Below are 20,097 nucleotides of genomic sequence, written 5' to 3'. Positions count from 1 at the left end.
TGTCTGCTATTTTTCTTTGGCAGCAGGGCTTTGTTTAGCTCTGTGAAATCAAGTGCTGTGGTGACTGGCAGTTTTCAAGGAGGGCTGAAATGTGACCGAAAAGAAGATGAATTGATGCATTCAAAAGGTTTTATGTTTTTCGAGGTAAATCTGCACATTAAAAATTGGTTCTTGATGTTATATTTACCTTTCATTTGACAGAATGACAGAAATGGAGGCTGAAACAGCAAGAGACAAAGCCATGGAAGAAGAAAGCACTGAGCAGAAAAAGGAGAGAGAGAAGAAGAAGAGGTCAAGAGTGAAACAGGTGTTGGCAGACATAGCCAAGCAAGTCGATTTCTGGTTTGGGGATGTTAATCTCCACAAAGACAGATTCCTCAGGGAGCAAATAGAGAAGTCCAGAGATGGGTGTAAGTTTGCATTCAATAGATTTCTGTAAACAGTACATGTTTCACTTTCTTCCTCCCTGTGCTGCAGTTACAAGTGACTTTGAGGTGGATCTCTGGAGTTCTATGCGGGAAATCTCCTCAGGAGGCAGAGCTGGTACTGGAAATTCCTTTCCTTTCCCACCAGCCGTAAGTTAGAGGTATCTGCCAGGCAGTAGAAATGGCTGTTTGGGACACCTGATAATCCTTCTGTAACTTTGTATGGAGTCATTTTGCACTTGGAGGTACTTCCAGGACTTGACTTGTGGGGAAGATATGTGCAAAAGTTAACGTGTCACTTGGGTTTGCTGTTAGCTATAGATATTTTTTCATGTTTTCTGTACAAGTTTGATAGGAAATTGTGAATTTGGCTTTAGGGATGTTGTGAGTCTCTTGAAACCATTTCCAGTGTGACTGTTTGGATTTCACAGTAGGAAGTTGAGCTTGGAGCTGAAACTGTTTGCCAGTTGCTGAAGGAATTAATTGACACATTAGCTGCAGTGACTAATACATTTTGGCTTAAAAAGCCAGTACATGTGTAGTAAATTGTCAATATAATTGTTCAATCAGCTGTTTTAGGGCAGACACACACCCCAAACTGTAAGGTCAGTTTTGTTCCTCTAAAGGCCCTTTTTAAGGGCTCCCTTGAATACGTAATAAAATAGATAATAACTACATAAATTTTACCCTATATTTTCTAGAGATACTAGAGATTTTTATAGAATAGATAATAACAAAATAACAATATAAATTAGATGTTTATATTCAGACTAATTCCACCTAGTTTTCTGTCAAGGCTTTAGCAGCAAGACTCGTTGCCAGCTCTTTGTGTTGGCAGCACTGAGCTAAACGCCCCATAGGTGCTTGCTGGAGAGGCATGTTTTCAATGCAAATGGGGTTTATGTTGTCAAACTGCATCAGAAAGGAGGTTTGGCTTCCTTTCTTTTCCAGGACAATGGTTATCAGTGGGGAGGGAGAATGACAAAATGCCTTTGATAAGGAAAATGAAATATAGGTGTCATTGAGTTTCCGTGGTAAAAATGTTCTGTGGATATTTGGCTGCATAGCATCCAGATGGTTTTAAAGCAATGCTTATTGGAGTTTTAATGTCAGATTAGAACACTGATTTGGTATTTTCACTTGTTTTTCTCCCTAGATGTTGACATTTCACTGCTTGTTTCCTTCAACAAGATGAAGAAGCTCACTACTGATGGGAAGCTGATAGCTCGAGCTGTGAAAAGCTCATCTGTTGTAGAGGTATTGACCATCTCACTGCTCTGAGTTTGCTGGGAAAATAGTGATAGATGTGCTGAAGTGGGCAATAACCTCATGGAAAACTCTTATTTCTCCTTATTCTTAGCTGGACTTGGAAGGAACCAGGATCAGGAGACGCCAACCGCTGGGTGAGCGCCCGATGGACGTGGATAGTCGAACTGTCTATGTGGTAAGGCCTCGTGTGAGCCTCAGGGCTGGCAGGATCCTTAGTTCCAGCTAGGAAAACTTACCAACTTCCTTGCAGTTCATGTTTTAAGAGGGCAAATATCTGTGCATCAATATTCTGGCTGACTGAGCAGTGGCTGCTGCTGCTGCTTGGGCAGCATAGAGAGAGGAAAGGAATTAAGCAAAGGATGTGAGCAAGGACTGAAAGTGGCTGTGGCAAGGAAGGGGTTAGCTTGATGCACTGATTTCTTGGGCCATAAATGCTGAGCAAACTGCTGGTAAGAAAAGGTGCAATTTCATTTAGCTGTTGCTGTGTTCTCTGAGCTTTCTAGTTAATGCCATTAGAGAAGCAACACTGGTACCAAAATTACATTAACATACTCAAAGCTGTGTAATAATAACGACTTCATTAGTTTTGTGATAGAAGATCTAGCTGAGTTTGCAAGTTGATCAGAGCTAATTTAAAAGTACAGTCTGTTTGAAAAATTTGTTACTGCAAGTGCCTCTGGTTTTGTAACACTCAAACTTCATTCTTGTAAAGGCAGAATGGGCCTGAATGAACTACTCTGATTTTTAGGAGGCTTTAAGACCACTCCTCCTAATAGCACACTGTCCTGTGGCGATGTTGGTACTGGAGTAATTCCTCAGTTTAAATGAAAATAGTTTGTGCTGATGGGAAAAAGCTGCTTCTCACCATGGCATTCTGAGTGACACCTTGCTGAGCCTCTGGAGTGGTAGCTTAGGAAGAGATCTGTTGGCTGAGCTGTTGCATACTTCAATCCTGGGGGAGTTTTACTCAGTTTGGAGCCAGTGTGGAATTCCCTTTGTGTCTGAATAAAGCTTTTCATGACTCATGTCAGTTTGGATCTATACCTGTAGCTGTTAGCAGCTGAGTTAGTAATTTCCAGCAGGCACCAAGGTTTCTGTGGTGAAGATCCACAGTAATCCTGGCCAAAATTCAGCCCATCCGGATAAGGGACTATCTGGATTGCTCTAATCATTCCTTCTTTGACAAAAGAAATGTTTCTTAGACAAAGTTCATGGAAAAAATAGTTTTCTCTCTGAATGTGATAAGTATTTCCCTGCTAGGAAAACGTTTTAGTGCAGCAAATAAAAACAGGTATTGCTAACACTGTGTTGTTGTTTGGGCCTGAATTTGAGAGTGAGGTTTGAAGTGTTCAGGTGGGTCTAGTTAGAGATTGGAATGACAGGATTTCCCTTTTGTTGGGGAGTGGAGTATGGAGCAACTGAGAGGTGATGGCTGCAAGCTGCTAGAAGGTGTTGCTGTACTAAGGACTTCAGAGGAGTAGAATTGAGACAGTTTTGTCATCTGAAAGTCTCTGAATCTGATCAACTAGGCTGTGAGGGCTAACTGGGAAATGTCAGCTCCCAGCCGGAATTCCTCAGCATGGACTCTGCCCTGACCTACAGGAATTCTTTCTGTGATAGCAGAAAAGATAAATCAGAAATTCCTTGTGCCTTGCAGTGGTTAGTTTGAGACATTGCACACTTAGGTTTGCTCCAATTGCCCAAAATATTTCATGTTGCGAAGATGCAGCTGCAGCTAAAGTCTTGGGATCTGTCACAGGAAGAAGGTATCTATCGAAATTAAATATGTAATATGTGTTATAGGTCTGTGAATGATTAGGGATCTCTTCTCAGATCACTCTTTTTACCACCTGAGCATTATAACCTCTCAACGAGAGTAATTACTGATTAAATAAACTTCTTGTTGTCACACATAACTTCCATCTTCTTTCTCTTTCAGGAGCTGCTTCCCAAGAATGTGAACCACAGCTGGATCGAGCGTGTGTTTGGGAAGTGTGGCAACGTGGTATATGTCAGTATCCCCAGGTACAGGAGCACAGGGGATCCCAAGGGCTTTGCTTTCGTGGAGTTTGAAACTAAAGAGCAAGCAGAGAAAGCTATTGAGGTGAGTGCTGGTGCTCACATTGCTCCTAGTGTTAGTTCACCTGCTGAATCTTGGGGAAAATCCTCAAGTGTCAGTTAAAACCATCACTTAGCAGGACTTATGTTCCAGTCTCCTACCCCCAGACCTGCAGTCAGTTCCACTGTTCTTTAAACTTTAGTTCTGTTCACAACTTTGAGACTCTGTAGAACTATAACAGATATTTTGGGGGAATAACTTGGTCACTCTTGACACCTTTAACACAGCTAGAGATCTCTGTGGAACAGTAAAATAGCTATTTGACTTCCTCATTCAGTTTCATCATCCAAACTTGATTATATCTAATTTTCTGGGTTTAACTGTGATTTATGTGTTGAAATGTGATTAGGACTCTTGGCTATAACTTGGACAGAGATTCTTTAAAAGGTAATAATACTTTTCTTTTTATAATTGCTTAATAAAAATAACTAAGTGTTTGTGGCTTTAATTTTCCTTTTCAGTTCTTGAATAACCCCCCAGAAGAAGCCCCGAGGAAACCTGGGATGTTCCCCAAAACTGTAAAGAACAAACCTGTTCCTACACTGAACTCAACTAACAGCACTGTAGTAGGTAAGTGATTGGAATCAAGAACCTCTGTCAACCTTAAGCTGTATCAGGGCCAAAATGTAATTAATTTCTGCTTTTTTTATGTTAAAATCCAGTTCACTTCTCCATTTTTGTTTTCCCTGCTTGATCAGGAACTTAACTACTTCGTTCTTCTGTTGCCCCTGTTAGGCTGCCGGAGCAGCTTTTAGACTGGACATCATTATCCATCATTAGTTTATCTAAGCACAAGACAAATTTGATGAATTGCTCTAAAAATATTCAGTATTGAAGATAAAGGTACAGAAATAAGAGCAAAATTACAATTAAGAGTTTGTGATTATCTGATATATTTCAGAACAAACCTTGTGGAACTGTAGAAACAGGATTTTTGACTCTCTTCCTCTTTGGAATCTCCTATATGAGCAGAGGAATAAACTTAAAGCATCTTTGCATGACTCAGAATTACTTGAGAAAAAGCAAGTCCCATGTAGTAACTTCCAAAGCAACATCACAGGGTTATGATGCAACTTAATTACTGAAACACTTTGCCTTGTTTTTGTGTTGCAATACAATTTCCCACTCTTCAGGCACCTTTCAGTCTTGACATGTGGTTTCACTTAGGTTAGTTCACCTAGTGTTTCATCATGGGCAGTTTTAAATGTTGTGCTTTTTAATACAGAAGAGAAGAAAAAGAAGAAAAAAAAGAAATCCAAAATGAAGAAGGAAAGCAATGCCCAGGCAGCTTCAGAGCCAAAGGAATCGAACACCAACACTACCAGCACAGAGCCAGCACCCAAGTCCAAAAGGCACAGGACTCCATCAGAGTGCTCTGAAATGGAGGGACCTGAGGCTCCCAGGCAGCCCTCAAAGAAGGAGAAGAGGAAATGGGACAGGACAGAAAGCTCCGAGGTGAGCCTGGAAAGCAGGCCAGGGAAGAGAAAAAGAGCCAGGTCAGGAGATGGGGAGACAGCACCTCGAAAGGTCAAGAAAACTGTTGAAAAGGAGGAAGCTGATCCTGTGAAAGAAGAAACAACAGAAGCTCCGATAAAAGATTCCAATGGTAAAGTTGGTTGCATCTGGTTTTAGTGTCATGGTTCATACACGCGAATGACGTGGCAGATTTCTCTCATAGGTGGTGGATGTAGTGGGGGGGGGCACTAGGCCAGCTTAGGAATGTGGTATTTATTCCCCTTGGTTAAATTTAAACCAAGGGTCAGGAGACCAAGGAGCTGCTTGGAAAAATAGAACTTGCAACACACCAAAGGTAAATATAATCAAAAGTAAAAGAAGTTGATACCAATAGAAGCTGAGTGAAGTGTGGGTTCACAGAGCAAAGGGAGACAGCAGAGGGACCTAGATAAGGGTGATTATAATACAAAGGGGAAAATCAGATGATCCCAGGTTTTTACAGGAGATAAGAAAACCTACATTGGAATCACATTTAGTGACAAGAAAGAGTATAAACTCAATGGCTGCAAATGGTTAAGTGCCAAGTGTCATTTTATTGATTCATCTTTTAACTTGTGTTTATTTCTTGTGGAATTGGTAGAAGTTTCTGCTGTAGAAGACAAAGACAAGAAAGACACATCCCTTTCCAAAGCCAAAAGGAAACACAAGAAGAAGCACAAAGAAAGGCACAAAATGGGAGAAGAAGTCATTCCACTCAGAGTACTCTCCAAGTAGGTTAAATAATTTTATATGCTGAGACCAAGGGGTAGCAAAATCCAAATTTTTGCATGTCTGTCCTTCCATTTATGGGGGTGGGTAGTCAGGGATTTATTGACAAATTATGGAATGAATTCATAGGGTTCACATTCACTTTGCCCGTTGTACCACGTGTTGAGTGTTTAAGAGTCGGATACAGGAAATTTTCACATTTTGCATCCTTTATTTTATTGCTGAAGAATCACAAAATTTATTTCAGTCAAAACATTTTCCAGCCTTTGGAATGAGTCTTGTATCTGACAGTCCATCACCATTGCTAAAGTGCAATTCCACTTTCTATACAACAGAGTTGCATATTAGCAACAGTATTAGCCTGCAGCCAAAAGAGTTCACTTAGCAGAGTTCCCAAGTCTTCCTGATGTAGAGTTTAGTCCAAACTGTTGGGCTCACAGGAGTCACCACAACTAAAACATGGAAGCACTTACTTTTGAGGCATCCAGCAAGTACCTCCCATGTTAAAGTCGAGGGGGTCCTTCCCATCTTGTGCTGCAACGTTGTGTTTTCTATAGAAATGCCATTTTGGGGTTGTTTTGAGGCAAGAGAGTTGTTGGGAGAAAGGATACACCACCACTAAAACATGGAAGCACTTACTATTGAGGAGCAAAGCAAGTACATCCACATTTAAGTCGTGGGGGTCCTTCTGTGAAGAAATAGTAACCCACACAAAGCACATACATAGTTCTGATAATGCAGTGATACAGCAGTTACATTGCTGTAAGAAGCCTTGGAATATTAGGATCCACCACCACTGAAACATGGAAGCACTTACTTTTTTAGGCAGCACGTACCTCCATGTTAAAGCAAAGGGAGTCCTTGAAAGTTAAAAAATCACTTAAATCACTTTAGTTCTTTTAGAAGTTTTGATCACATCAAAAATTCTTCCATTTGCTTTTCCAGGATCTAAAATTCTTCCCAAGTGTAGACAAAAACCCAAGGAAAATTCCGGGTGTTGCTTCAGGATTGTGATCAGGATTCACCTCTACTAAAACATGGAAGCACTTACTTTTTGTATATCACAGAAAGCACCTCCATGTTAAAGTAAAAGGGGTCCAGGAGGAAAAAAAACCCAAAAGTTATTGCTGGTGCTTGTCCTCTTCACCGAAATTGTGAGCAAACTGCATCAAACAGAGTTTTAAATAGTTAAGTTTTAGTCAGCTGTAGCAAAAGTAGTCATAAAAATATAAGAGTATAAGCATTGGAAATACGTACCCGACTCATTGCCCATGGTGTCCTCTCGCTGCGAGTCAAGGTAATAACTCCCTCCTTGAGCTTATATTTATACCAGGCCTTGCCCTGGGCTGGTGTGGCCGTTTTATCTCCCAAGAACCATTTCGTGGCTCTTTTGTCATTTCAATGCCTTTGCTGCGCTGAGCAGGTATGATCCTGGGTGAGTCCTTCCCACTGTTTTTTTTTTGAAGTCCACAGTTGTCAATGTTAACAGCTAAAACCATTACCACAAGATATCCTCCTCTTGAAAAACCCTCTATCAGCTCGTTTGATAGCACAGATTAGGGGAACAATGAGTCGTTCTCACTGTGGCACCGTGGGCATTGTGTAGCTCTGGAGCAAAGCTGGGGCTGTTTGCAGAGACATCTCCATGCTAAATGGATGTAAATACATAAGTCCCTGCCATGGGGGAGATTTTGGAACCAAAATGCATTTGAATAGTGAGGAATGTCCTTATCTCAGGAGAGTTTTGGTGGGTTTAACCAGTTGTTGATTTTTCATCAGTGATTTTTGTGGAAAAAGAGAGATTCTTCATATAGTGACACAAGGTCAGTGAGCTAACTCTGAATTTGTGCTCTGTCAAAATACTTTACTAATCTCTTCCGTGTGCTGAATATGCAAAACAAATTTGGAACTCACATCTTTGATTTATAGGTTGATGTTAAGTTTCAAAGCAAACTAATAACGTGCAGATAGGATAAGTTTTCGTTTGACCAAAATGCAGGAAAATCTCTAATGGAAGAATGATCTGCACTGCTCACCACGTCCTCCTCAAGCTGTTTGTCAACTCTTTTGTCTTGTTAAGTTCCTAAACATTATTTTCTTGTTTAAAACTAACCTCTCGTGCTTTTGTTGCTGCTTTCAGGACGGAATGGATGGATTTGAAGCAGGAATATTTGGCCCTGCAGAAAGCCAGCATGGCCTCCTTGAAGAAAACGATGTCTCAGATCAAACCTGAGTCTATGGGTGAGATGGAAACAGAATCTTGTGTGCAGAAACATGAGAATGACAGAAGTAATCCTGGGGTTTGCCTTGGTTTCTGCATGATTCTAGTACCCAGAAGGGATGCACGGCCCTGATCTTGCAGAAACATTCTAAACATTGTAAAGTGTTGGTGTTGTCTCTGAATGTTAGGTATGAGAAGCAAATCCTCCATATTTAAATAGATTTAGGACTAAGGAGTTTCATGAAGGCTGAAACAAGTAATAATTTCAGCACATGCCAGTAGCTCTTCTCAGGCTTAAGGATTTTTTTTGTGGTTAACTGTAATTCTTAAGGAGAGGTAAATCAGGATTTTAATGGTGTAGCTCGGACCTGATTTGCTTAGGCTTAACTCTACCTGCAGTGATTGACAACACAAGTTCTCCAAGGGCAGTAAAACCCAGTTTGCAACCGGTGAAAAGGAGCTTTGTAATTATGTTTAGTTAAATTTCATAGTCATATTATGTTAAATTTCATAGTGAAGTTTCTACTTTTTTTCAGATATGGAATTGGGGTTTTTTTTCTAAGAAAACCCTCTAAAAAGCGCTCTAAGACTTTTGTCTTGAAGCTTTTTTCTTTCTGTTGTGCCCAAATTTACTTTAACCTGTGGTGTCTTGATCCTTGGCTTAAAAAGAAGAAAACAACTTAACCCACAGTAATAATATTTGAAGCTTGTTTACATCATCTTCCTGATGTGCTTTCATAACATTTTCAGTTTCTCAACCTGATAAATGTGAAAAATTCATTTTCCTTCCGGTTTTCTCCCTTGTTTTTGACTCGAGTAGCTGAAGACTGTGCCCCTCCTGCCAAGGCCAACACAATGGGGCCTCAGTTTGTCAGCGGAGTAATTGTGAAGATCATTAGCACTGAGCCCCTGCCGGGCAGGAAGCAGATCAAGGTAATGCCTTTGTAACCTCAGGGTAGCTGTTAGCCTTTCCTCTCTCACTGCCCCGCAAATGTGTGAATATGGAACAGCATTTACGCAGTCCCAGGGATTTATTTTATCTGTTTGGCCAGGAGCTGTGTACAGATTCTTCCCCAGGAGCTGCTAATGGCAGGTTTTACAGAGGCAAAATAGGACCTTTCAAAGAGAAAACAGGGCTTCAGTGTGCTTCAAGCAATGTCAAGTTTGTGGTGAAAATAATGACCAAAATAACGAATTCTCTAGAGGATGAGTAATGCTTCCCCATTGTAAAGGGGAGTTGGATACTGATGCAGTGTTCTGCATATGTCGCTCATACTGTAAGAAATCTATAAAGGTTTATTGGGATTTTTTGCCATGAAACGGATTTGGGGACAGGGAAATACTCTCTGCAGGAAAAACCAGTTCTCTTTGTCTTTTAGTGGGACTTTTACAACTACAAAACTCCATTTCAGGGAGAGTGGGAGCAGCAGAGCTTGTCAGTTCCATCACCCGCTTTTCTCCCATGGCAAATGCTGTTTTTTCTTTTAAAAAGTTCTCTTTAAAGAATTTCTCTTGAAAAGGTTTAGGATACCCTCAGTTTGGTGTGATGTCATGACATGAAAGTTTCCCACATTAAATATATTATTTCAAGGAAAAATAGCAGGTTTTAGCCTCATCCTTTTGAAATGGAAATATTACAAGTTTTCCAAAGGAAAGGACAGGCATTTTCACATTGTGTGTGACACAGGACATTGTCTCACAAATTGCACTTTTGGATGAAGAACAGCTGGAAAGAATTCAACCAACTCTAACTCAGGTTGGAATAAATCTCCTGACCAGTTAGGAGTAGTTCAAAGTGGGATTTCTGAGGTGATTTATCAGTCTGTATTGATAATTGAGGAGGCCATTCTGAGGAAGTGGCTGCTTGCAAATGTGGGAGGCTTAAACCTCGGCGAGATGAGACTCTTTCACTGGAAAACAAGTGATGGTAGAGTTTGAACTTACTCAGCCTTAGCTCAGCTCACTGTATTGGTGGTAGTTATCCCTGTAAGCTCTGAGGGCCCCGTGGACTGCAGGAGACACCTTCCTGTGTTCACTTGGTGTCACAGCTAAACATGAAGATCTACTCCTAAAAAAGCAGAACACTAACTCTTTATTGTTTTCTGGCCTTATTAGTTGTGTAACTATGTCAAAGGCAGAGCTTCAACCTGGCCTGGCTTCGCTGTGTTCCTGACCTCTCAGCCACAAAGCAATGCTACTAGGGCTTTTTTTCCTTAAACCTCCTGAACTGACCTGTATTTCTGGATGCGTGGCAGGATTAATACCTTCCACACACTGCAGAAGCCTTGGCAGACTAGTTACAAATCATTTTCACGTCTTATACTGCACTGCTTCCATATTTTGCTCTTAAGGTGCTTCTCAGAGATCATAACATTTGCCAACTCCAGGGAACTATTGGGTTGTAGTTTTCCATGACTTTGGGATAGCAGAATAAGGCTGGCAGGTAGCTGCTCTTGGCTCTCAGATGATCCCAAGAGTGTTGTCACTTGACTTTGGTCTTGGTTTAGGCCTGTTCTTGGTTGTGGAGGGTTAAAAGCAGTGTGTGATCCCTGAATAGAAGCATCCTACCCAGCTGCCTGCTGTGAACAAAATTGACTAGAATGCAGGACAGGAATTACAAGTCAAGTACTTCATCTGCAAGAGCATTTGTGACTCTTCTTCCTTCAGCTCTCGGGGAAAATTTCCAGGCAGAGGTCACTTGATGAAGATGGAAAGATTTGCTTTCCTGCTATTCATTTCTCAAATGAGCTGTTTTGGGTGTATTTAATGTGTGGAATGAAGTTTGTTACCTCTTTGTTGGACCAGCATCAGGAATTACAAGTCAAGTACTTCATCTGCAAGAGCATTTGTGACTCTTCTTCCTTCAGCTCTCGGGGAAAATTTCCAGGCAGAGGTCACTTGATGAAGATGGAAAGATTTGCTTTCCTGCTATTCATTTCTCAAATGAGCTGTTTTGGGTGTATTTAATGTGTGGAATGAAGTTTGTTACCTCTTTGTTGGACCAGCATTGATTGGTGTTAGAGCATACATAATTTCAGAAAGAAATCCGTTGACATGGAAAATTGTTGATACAATTAGCTCATTAAGCAAAATTATACTGTTTTTCCATATGTATCTGCTTTATTACTGCTTTAAGTTGTTCTTGGAGGGCAGGATGAGACGTGTGGATGTTGTGGGCTCATAAATCAGAACCCACTTATAATCTCCTGACAAAAACACATTAAATCAGAACTCTTTGACAAGAGATTGATGGATTAAACCATCACGTTGAGTCAGTGCCTCCTACTTCATGACCTTCTTGAAAATGTTAGTGACCTCCAAATGCAAGGGTCCAAAAGGCACTCTGTGTGTGTTTTTCGTTGTGATTTATGGTCTGTTGTCTCTCTTGCTCTGACAGGATGCTCTGGCAGTGCTGGCTGAGGTGGCTTATGTGGACATGCTGGAGGGAGACACGGAGTGTCACGTCCGATTCAAGACTCCTGAGGCTGCACAGCTGGTCATGAGATCATACAAAGAAATTCAGATCAAAAACAACTGGAAATTCGAAATTCTTACTGGTAAGGCTTTTTCTTTTTTATTGAAAGTACAGCAGAAGACTTAAGTACTGTGAAAAAGATCATTTCACATGATGCACTCAGGGATATATTTAGGTATCTTGGGGGAAAGTCCATTTTTTTTCCTGTGAGTCTTCTTATCTTGCAGTTACGGTGAAATTGCTAAAACTCTGAAGGGTTTTGTGCCTCTGTTAGAGCAAAATTGTGATTTTTGCTTCGTTATCAACTTAATTCTGTTCTTTTAAAATTTATTTCCTTCCAGTGGCTATAGACTTCTTCCAGAACTATAGAACTTGATTCACATTTCAGCTGTATGAATATATTACATTCTGATGATGCCAAAGAATTTTCAAGGAAGAGTTAAATCCTGAGGTGTGAAACAACAGGATAAGGATCTAACAGCATGGATGCTTTTGGCTTGGGTTTAGCACTTGCCTTCTAAGTCATTTTTATTTTTCAGGAAGTTGAGTAGCTTAGGCCACACTAAGCCTTTTTGTTCAATTGTGTTTACACACACAAAAAAGATTCCTGTTTCTACTTTGGAACTTCATTTTCATGTGTGTCATTTCTTTATGCAATTATTTCCTATCTTGTATTAAACTTGTGTTAGTTTTCAAGTGCAGAGAAACCTCCTTATGGAATCAAGGGGTAGAAAAAAAGGGGAAATCTCTCAAAGTTAGTGTATTTATGGAACTTCTAAATTCCAGACAAGCACTGAAAATTCTAAATGTGCAAAAAAAAATAACAGGTAAAATAATCCAGATGAGGTTCTCTTGTGTCTATTTAAACATTTTACCCCAGGCCTGCACAGATCCCCACACAGGGCTCAGTTACATGTTTGCAGGGTTGTAAGCTCCCCAAAACATCAATTAAGGGCTGCAGAAGGAAAAGCTCTAATGGGAGCATTAACCTTCATGATAATACCCAAGTTAATTACAGTTTGAGACTCAGTGAATGCTGCTAATGTCATTTGGAGATGGATTTGTCTCCAATGTGTTCCAGAGATGCAGAAACACCTTCCAACTTGGCATTTTACAGTTGTGTGTGCTCTGTGTGTGTTTGTCCCCGATTTTGTATCCTTACATGAAAGAGTGCTGGAGTAGATTAGAAGTAGTACACTGTAGGAGCATTCCATTCATAGTCTTAAGATTTATTTTTTCCCAACTGGCTCATAGAAATGAGAATGGAAAAGCTTCCCAGGAAGGCACAAGTGACTCAGTGTAAAGATTTCTGATGGTGGTAGGTGAGACAGAAGAAGAATAAGGATCTTTAATGCTCCTTACTGAAGGGCTTAAAGCTTTCCCAGTAATATTTTTCTCCTCAGGATTTGACTTTGACTAAACAGCTTCAGCTTTTCACGTGGCAAGACACTAAGTGTCTGTGATTGTGTTTGGGTGTTAATTTTTTCAGGAATATTTTCCAAGATCACTCAGAAACTTCCCTCTAGCTAAAGATCAACGATGAGACTGTGCAACATGATTCCCATCATGACAGTTACATCACAAACCAGAGCAAACAGTGGCAAACTGCTGCAAGAGCAGCCCATGTTCAAGTGTTCCTGAGGGCCCCTGGCGTCCCCAGACAGAGGTTTTGATGAAACAAAACAATCTCAGTTGCTCTTAGAGTAATGATTTTTTTTCCTGTTTGGTAGTTGTTGAAAATGAGTCAGAGGTTGAGTAAATCAGTGAATCTTAGGGTCTCTGAGTGCTGAGGTGGAACTTGAGCTCCTTCTGCAGAGTGCAACGTTGTATGACTTCTGTCACTGGGGAATTTAATACTGATGGGGAAAAGCTTGTGGGGTTTCTATTGGAAAAGATTCCTCCTCATCAGAACATCCTCACACTGCATCTACTTGTCTGTACAACTTGTGTTCATGTGCCTCAATGTTCCATTTTCCCCTCAAGGTGACAACGAACAACGTTACTGGCAGAAGATTTTAGTAGACAGACAAGCTAAGCTCAACCAGCCCAGAGAAAAGAAGAGAGGCACTGAGAAGGTAATGGCAAATCCAGTTAATTCCTGTCCAGCCGTGAAAACATGGCTCTATTTCTGTGTAGGTCCATGGGTTTTGACACTTTAGTGTTTAGCTCTGTATTTAATCCTGGTAAATCACTTTCTGCTGGCTTTGCAGAAGGGTTTTACAGCTACAAAGTGGAGAAAATGTGGTTGTCCTGGACCAGTTGAAAAGTGCAAGGTTGGTCTTTATGAAGACAATCCGGGAAAGTGAAGTTCTTGACTAAAAGCCTGAAGTTAATTTGTAAGCTGCATTTCCTTTCAGACCCTGTCTGGGTGAGCTCATTAAAAAGTTAAGTAGTCTTCATTTGACCTCGTGTAATAAGTCTAGTTCTATATTCTTAATTCCTTAATTTTATCCCAAAAAATATGCTTTTCTTGAGAATAAATCTAATTTTCCTCACTATCTACTGAATACTGGTGTGTTCCCACTGTAGTCAAGAGTGTGCACTACTGTGACTGTGCTCTGCTCCAGCCAAAGCTGAATGCTGCTGGGAGCATCCCTAGCTGTACAGATTCCACATCCAAACTGAGCTTGTCCAGCCTTGACCTTGATGATCCTGTCAGGCCACAGTATGGAGAGAGTGTTGCAATGAACCTGCAGGCTCCAGCCTCCACTCCTGCCCCAGAAGACCCTTCGGGGCATGAAGGATTCCTTGAGGAAGCCTGTCAGATCCCTGACCTAGCAGAGAGGAGCCAAGGAGTGTCTCTAGAGGTTTTATGGCCAGTTGACTTCACACACACAAGCACACTGCAGATAAGGTTCTGAGTTGGCTTTGCCCCCAACCTTTCTGCTGTGGCTTGCAAAACCTCACAATCATCTGACCTGAATGATTTGCTGCTGCCTTTGGAGACTCTTTGTGTCCTGAATGCTCCAGTGATGCACAAAACAGCGAAAAATTTCTTGTTTTTACATAGGTAACTGAAAATAACGATTTCATTGAGCTAAAGGAACAGTAGTTGTGCAGGTCAAAACCTCCTCTTGTCCAAGGCAGATTTTGCATGTCTTATCCTGTTTGTCTGAAGATTCTTTCAGAGATCCTGGAGACAAACGAGTTCTCTTAAGCAAAGTTGTACATCAAAAATTGCCCAAATTGCTTTAATTTTCTTAAAAGCCTAAACGTGGCGTTGACTTGAGCCATTACTCTTTAATATGAGCAAAAAGGGAATGTGAAAACTGTGCAGCTTTAAAGCATTTTACTCCTTGCTGCCAGTTATTCCCTTTTTTCGTGTACTTTAACTTCTTTAAACCAGTGGCACCTTGGACTTTTAATTTGGACTGTATAGGAGCCTTTGCTCTCAACTTGCTGTTCCTCATCTTTTGAAGTTACTTGTTGACCAACCCGGGCTAAATTGGGCAGTAATGTACCTCATCGAGCCTTGCAAATACAAACTGTCTCGGTTGTGCCTAACAATGGCAGCAGCAGGGATGCCAACTCCTGCTCCTCCCCCCTGCCCATCACCTTGGAACTCCTGGAGGTGTGAACTTCAAAGCTCAGGGAATGCTATTTAAATGCTAAAGCTGTTGAGCAAAGCATCAAGACAGGAATGTGTCGCTGCAGTCAGCGGCTCTTAACCCTTTCCTTGCTTTCTGCCAGGCTGTATTTCCGAATTAGAGATGGATAATCAAAAATAAGTGTTTCTTTCTTTATCCATTCATATTTTAATCTTGGAGAATTCTTCCTGAGTACTCACAAGGTGATTTCTTCTGAAGGTCGCAATAAGAGGAAGAAAAAAGTTATAAAATTATTCATAATTAAACATGTACAGTAAAATATTCCATTAGTGCATCTTGTAAAGATCTGTTGTGTTCAAAAGGTTTTCAGATCCCTTACAAGGCCTCTCTTCGAAGAGAAGCATTTGCCTGTTAGCTGCTTTATGCTTGGAATTAAGACAGCATCTTATACTTTCCATTAGTGTGGAAATGCACAAGTTGCATCTCCGCACGGGCAGCACAGAGATGCTTCTGGGTGCAACTTTAGGGAGTTTAAGTTGCCTCTTTTCCAGCTGTTAGGTAAAAAACTCCAAGTTGTCTTTCCTGTGACAGGCCAGGGTAAGGATTAAGGGTTGCCTCAGCAGGTTAATGGAGCAAAAATCACCCCCAAAACCAAAAGCATGTGGAAGAGATTTTATTTCTCTGGCATAGTTCCTATAATAAACTCTATATCCAAAAGAGACAGGTTATCCCAAGGTTCCCCAGAAATTGTGATTAAGTTGTGGCCATCCTTTGGAGTGATTAAGTTGTTCAATGTCAGGCTTCCCCCAGGGCTGGTCGTACATTGTCACCCCTCCAAATCCATCTTCTCCTTTGTCTGTCCTTCAGCTCCTGATAAAACCACCTCAGTGATTTACTGATAGGGCTGGAAAACCTTCCTGCCAGAACTGCTTTTTAGGGCAGTGCCAGGTTATTCAAACCTGAACCAATTCATCAGTCTGTGACCTTAAACTCCAGACTGATTGGAGTCTCCCATTCCCAAAGCCAAGGCGTGAGTGCCTGCAGTTTCCCACTTGGATCCTTGTCTCCTGGGGGGAGAAGCTGTTTGCACCTCGTATCCTCCTTTCACGGAGGGAAGGAGGAAGTTCCAGAGGGTGGGAGGGGTGGTAGAAGTGAAAGGTATTTGGTGAGGAAGTGAGAACTGGGTGTTTGAGAAAGGGTGGAATAATTGACAGAATATGTGGGGTAGGAGGATAATGGGAATGCCTGGGCACAGCCCACACTGGTCCCTTGTGGTGGTGCTGGGGGCTGTGTCCTTGCTCTGGGCCCTTCCCTGGCTGTGGTCCCACTGCAGAGCACAAGCACTTTCCCTGGTTCTGTGCTGTTGGTGTCCATGGAAGGGCTGGATATCTGGTTGGAGACATGAGTAGTGGTGTGCTTGTACTTAGGTACTAATCCAATATGGACTGAGAAGCTGGAAATGGGAATCTTTGAGGCCTCTTGCAAATTCTGAGGTGCTGATACAGAAACACTCACTGAGCTCTTCATGTCTTGGAGCTTCCCTTCCTCTGTTTGTCCTTCCCATCCCATATGTTGGAGTAAACCATTGCACTCCTCACTTCCCCTTGGCACTGAACTCTTCTAAGTCGACTTCTTTTAGATCCCAGAGAGTAAAAGTTACTCTTGGTTACATCTTTAGATTTTTTTTTTTACTGCTGGAAAGTGGTTGAGCAGGTCTGAAGTGCTGAATGCCACAGCCAGTGCAGCTGGAGCCGTGTCCTGCCATGCTGTGGAAGGGCAGGATGTGCTGTCTGCAGGACACAGCCACCACAGTCATGTGCAGAAGTAGTAAATAAGTTGGTTTATTGGTCAGATTGTTCAAATCTAGCAAACTTTACTGGATTGATCAGTGAACAAGTGTCCCTTTTCATTCCCACTAGGCAGCCTGGCCCCTTCCTTGCATTTGGGTTTTGGTTGGTTGGGTTTTGGTGTGGGTTTTGTATGTGTGTTAGGGTTTTGTCTGTGTTTTAGTGTGGGGTTTTGTGTGGTGTGTGTGTGAGGGCATTTTTCTGTGGTTTCTTCTGTTGGTTTGTGGTTCCTGTGGTGGTTTGTGGCTGCTGTATGTGTGTGTTTCTGTGTATTCTTGTGGTGGGTTTTCTGGGTCTTGTACGAGCCTTTGAGTGTGGGGTTTGGTGGGTTTTGTGAGCTTGGTATGTGCCTTCGGGTGAATTCTGTGGGTTCTGTATGTACCTTTAGGTGTGTTCATGTGTTGGCTTGTGTGGTTCCTCCATGTGCCTTTTTGTGTGTCCCTGTGGCACTGTGTGCTTCGTGTATGTGTTTATTACTATGGTGATTTGGGGGTTCTTGTGGGTTATTTGTGGGTTTGTATGAGTTTGTGGGGCTTTTGTGGTTTCTGTAGCTTTTGTGTGTGTTCTTGTGTGGATTTTTGTGCTTGTTCTTGTGTAGTTTGGGTTTTGGGGTTTTTTTTTGTTTGTTTCTGTGGGGTTTGTGTATGTTTTCAGTGGGTTTGTGTATTTGTATATGTTCCTGTGTGCTGTTTCTGTGAGGTTTTTTTAATTCCTGTGTGTGGTTTTTCTGTGGGTTTGTATTTCTTCTTGTGTGGGGTTTGTGTCTGCTGTGTGGGTTTCTGTGTGGTGTGCTGAGTGTGTGGAGATCTTTTCCTTTTTAAAATGCCACAATATCCCTAAACCACTTTTTTTTTGTGTGTGTGTGGTCTAACCTTGTTTTTCCTACATCAGTAACAAAATGAATCCAATACAAGGGTAGAATTCTTTAATTGACTGTATGAGACTGTGTTTTAGGGGTTTGAAATTGGGGTTTTTTTCTGTTCAGCCATGTTGGGAGGAAGAAGGGATGGAATAAAAGATACAGTTCTGAAGCAATGCTGAAATTATATTTATTTTTGAGAGATGTCCAGGTTAGCTCAAGTGTTCAAAGGTAAGCTTTTTCTTAGGAAGTTTGGTAGATCTGAATAATATCTTCATGATTATAAGATAAAGACCAACAGAGTTTTCCTCTAATTCTCCCCAATATTTTCCCTGTTTGCAGCTGATTGCTAAAGCTGAGAGGATAAGACTTGAAAAGACCCAACAAACCAGCAGACACATTCGCTTCACTGATGATAACTAACCAGGACTGATGTTGGAAGTGAACTGTAGGTATTTAAAACCAACCAAAACCAGCCCCACAAGCACCACTGCTTACAGCAAACCAACCCAGGCCCTTGGAGCCATAACTCTGCAGACTGCAACTTATGAAGATGGTTCTGACCCCCATTTTTAACTAGGCTGAATGTTTTACTGCTTCTGAGCCTTTAGGTAAAGCTTTCTGGAACATGTGTATTATGAGATGTTGCTTTAGTTCACTTCTGGTTTGGGTTTTTTGGGGGGTTTTTTTGGTTCTGTTATTTTGTTTGGTTTTGGGTTGTTTTTTCTTTTGTATGTTGAAGTTTTATACACTAGGTTCTAAAATAAAATGCTTGAGAAAATATTTGACTTGTTCCTCTCTAATTCTTCCATTTTCTTGATGACACTGTGAATAATAAAAGTGGGTAATGCTACATACATCACTCTAGGCCTCTCTTTGCTCCATCCAGCTGTTCCAAAATGCAGGAGAATAATCTTTCATGTGATTTCAAGTGGCTAAGGCTGACAGGAAATGTGAGTCTGGGATAAAATTTACCTGTATAAATTACACTTTAAATTGAATTTAGACTTGTTTTCTTTTAGAAGAATCTTCAGAGGAAGGAATAAGAACCTCTTGCCTTGGTACATGTGGTTGCACTTAGCTCCAGGAGTAGTTCTCGCTTGCAGAGAAGTGATCAAGTTAAGATGATGATTTCAATGGATTTAAAGGATGTCATTGTAGACTGACAATATTTCAACGCAAAAGCAACAAAATAACCTAAAGCTAAGTCAGGAATTGTATCCGAAGTTGTACTTGTGAATGACTAAGGCGCCTGGAGGGAAGGGAGGGAATGGGAAGGATTAGCATAGCTCCATGAAGGGGGAATAGCAGTGATCAGATCGAAGATAACAGGAATACAGAGGGGAAAAGTGCAAGATAAGGCACAAACTCTCGGGGCTGCAGGGGAAGAGCTTGTTAATGGTTCCTGGAAATTGTGTGTGGATGATTGCTCCCAGAGGAGAGCAGGGGAAAGGGGGGAAGGCTGAGGTGCTGTTTTGGGGACTTCAGTATTTGGATGTTCAGCCCAATTGCAGCATTTTTCATCCCTTATTATTAAATCTTTGACTCTCATTTTAGGTGAGTTATCTGATAGCACAATAGAGAGCAGTTTTCATACCTAACACTGAAAAGAATTGATCAATGAATGTCTTTAGGCATCTGATCCAATAGACCTATTACCTTTCTTGCCTGCAAGACAGATTCCTTTTTCCATGTCTGTGATGAAGGGGAAAAAATAAACCCAACAGCCAACTCTGGGTAAGATGTCTGGGATTTTGCTGCTGAAATTCATTTCAGTCCAAAGTATATCCACATTATAAATGATTCAGGCCATAAATGATTCATTTTATGTCTGGTGCAGAGTGGAACAGAATTGCAGAAGCTTAAATGCAGGAGTTTGGCTCCGTTATTAATAGTTCCTGATTTGAACACAGAAATCACCTTTCTGCCCTTTTCCGTATTTACACAGGTTAACTCTTTACACATAAACATCAGTTTTCTTTTCCTTCTTTTCCATATCAGTGCAGCAATCTGCTTCAGCAGTGGTGTTAGTGATTCCTGAAGAAGTTAGTAACAGATTTTTGCCACTGAATTCAGAAGTCAGGAATGGACAGGATGGCCTAGATGGATTC

At 41.2% G+C, this 20,097-nt stretch overlaps 1 protein-coding gene across 1 annotated transcript; it reads left to right on the top strand.

Moving 5' to 3' along the window:
* The first annotated feature begins 202 nt into the window (after nt 1–202).
* Nucleotides 203–18,804, top strand: LARP7 (La ribonucleoprotein domain family, member 7). The gene is made up of 12 exons (XM_009079743.1): nt 203–410; nt 1,582–1,682; nt 1,786–1,869; nt 3,634–3,798; nt 4,275–4,383; nt 5,039–5,428; nt 5,909–6,038; nt 8,177–8,325; nt 9,078–9,190; nt 11,655–11,814; nt 13,716–13,807; nt 18,329–18,804. Exons 1-12 carry the CDS (start codon nt 203–205, stop codon nt 18,407–18,409), a joined length of 1,782 nt encoding a protein of 593 aa, XP_009077991.1. The 3' UTR covers nt 18,410–18,804.
* The last annotated feature ends 1,293 nt before the right edge of the window (nt 18,805–20,097 follow it).

Source organism: Acanthisitta chloris, unplaced genomic scaffold (assembly GCF_000695815.1).
Source record: "Acanthisitta chloris isolate BGI_N310 unplaced genomic scaffold, ASM69581v1 scaffold11218, whole genome shotgun sequence".
Taxonomy (NCBI): domain Eukaryota; kingdom Metazoa; phylum Chordata; class Aves; order Passeriformes; family Acanthisittidae; genus Acanthisitta; species Acanthisitta chloris.
Note: the sequence above shows the minus strand (reverse complement) of the source record. Positions and strands in the feature narration are given on the sequence as shown.

Excerpts from the sequence above, each read along its gene's own strand:
- LARP7 (XM_009079743.1), top strand. The coding sequence starts at position 203 with ATGACAGAAATGGAGGCTGAAACAGCAAGAGACAAAGCCATGGAAGAA. Across the intron at positions 411-1,581 it reads AGAGAAGTCCAGAGATGGGT|ATGTTGACATTTCACTGCTT; the intron begins GTAAGTTTGCAT and ends TTTTCTCCCTAG. Across the intron at positions 1,683-1,785 it reads AAAGCTCATCTGTTGTAGAG|CTGGACTTGGAAGGAACCAG; the intron begins GTATTGACCATC and ends CCTTATTCTTAG.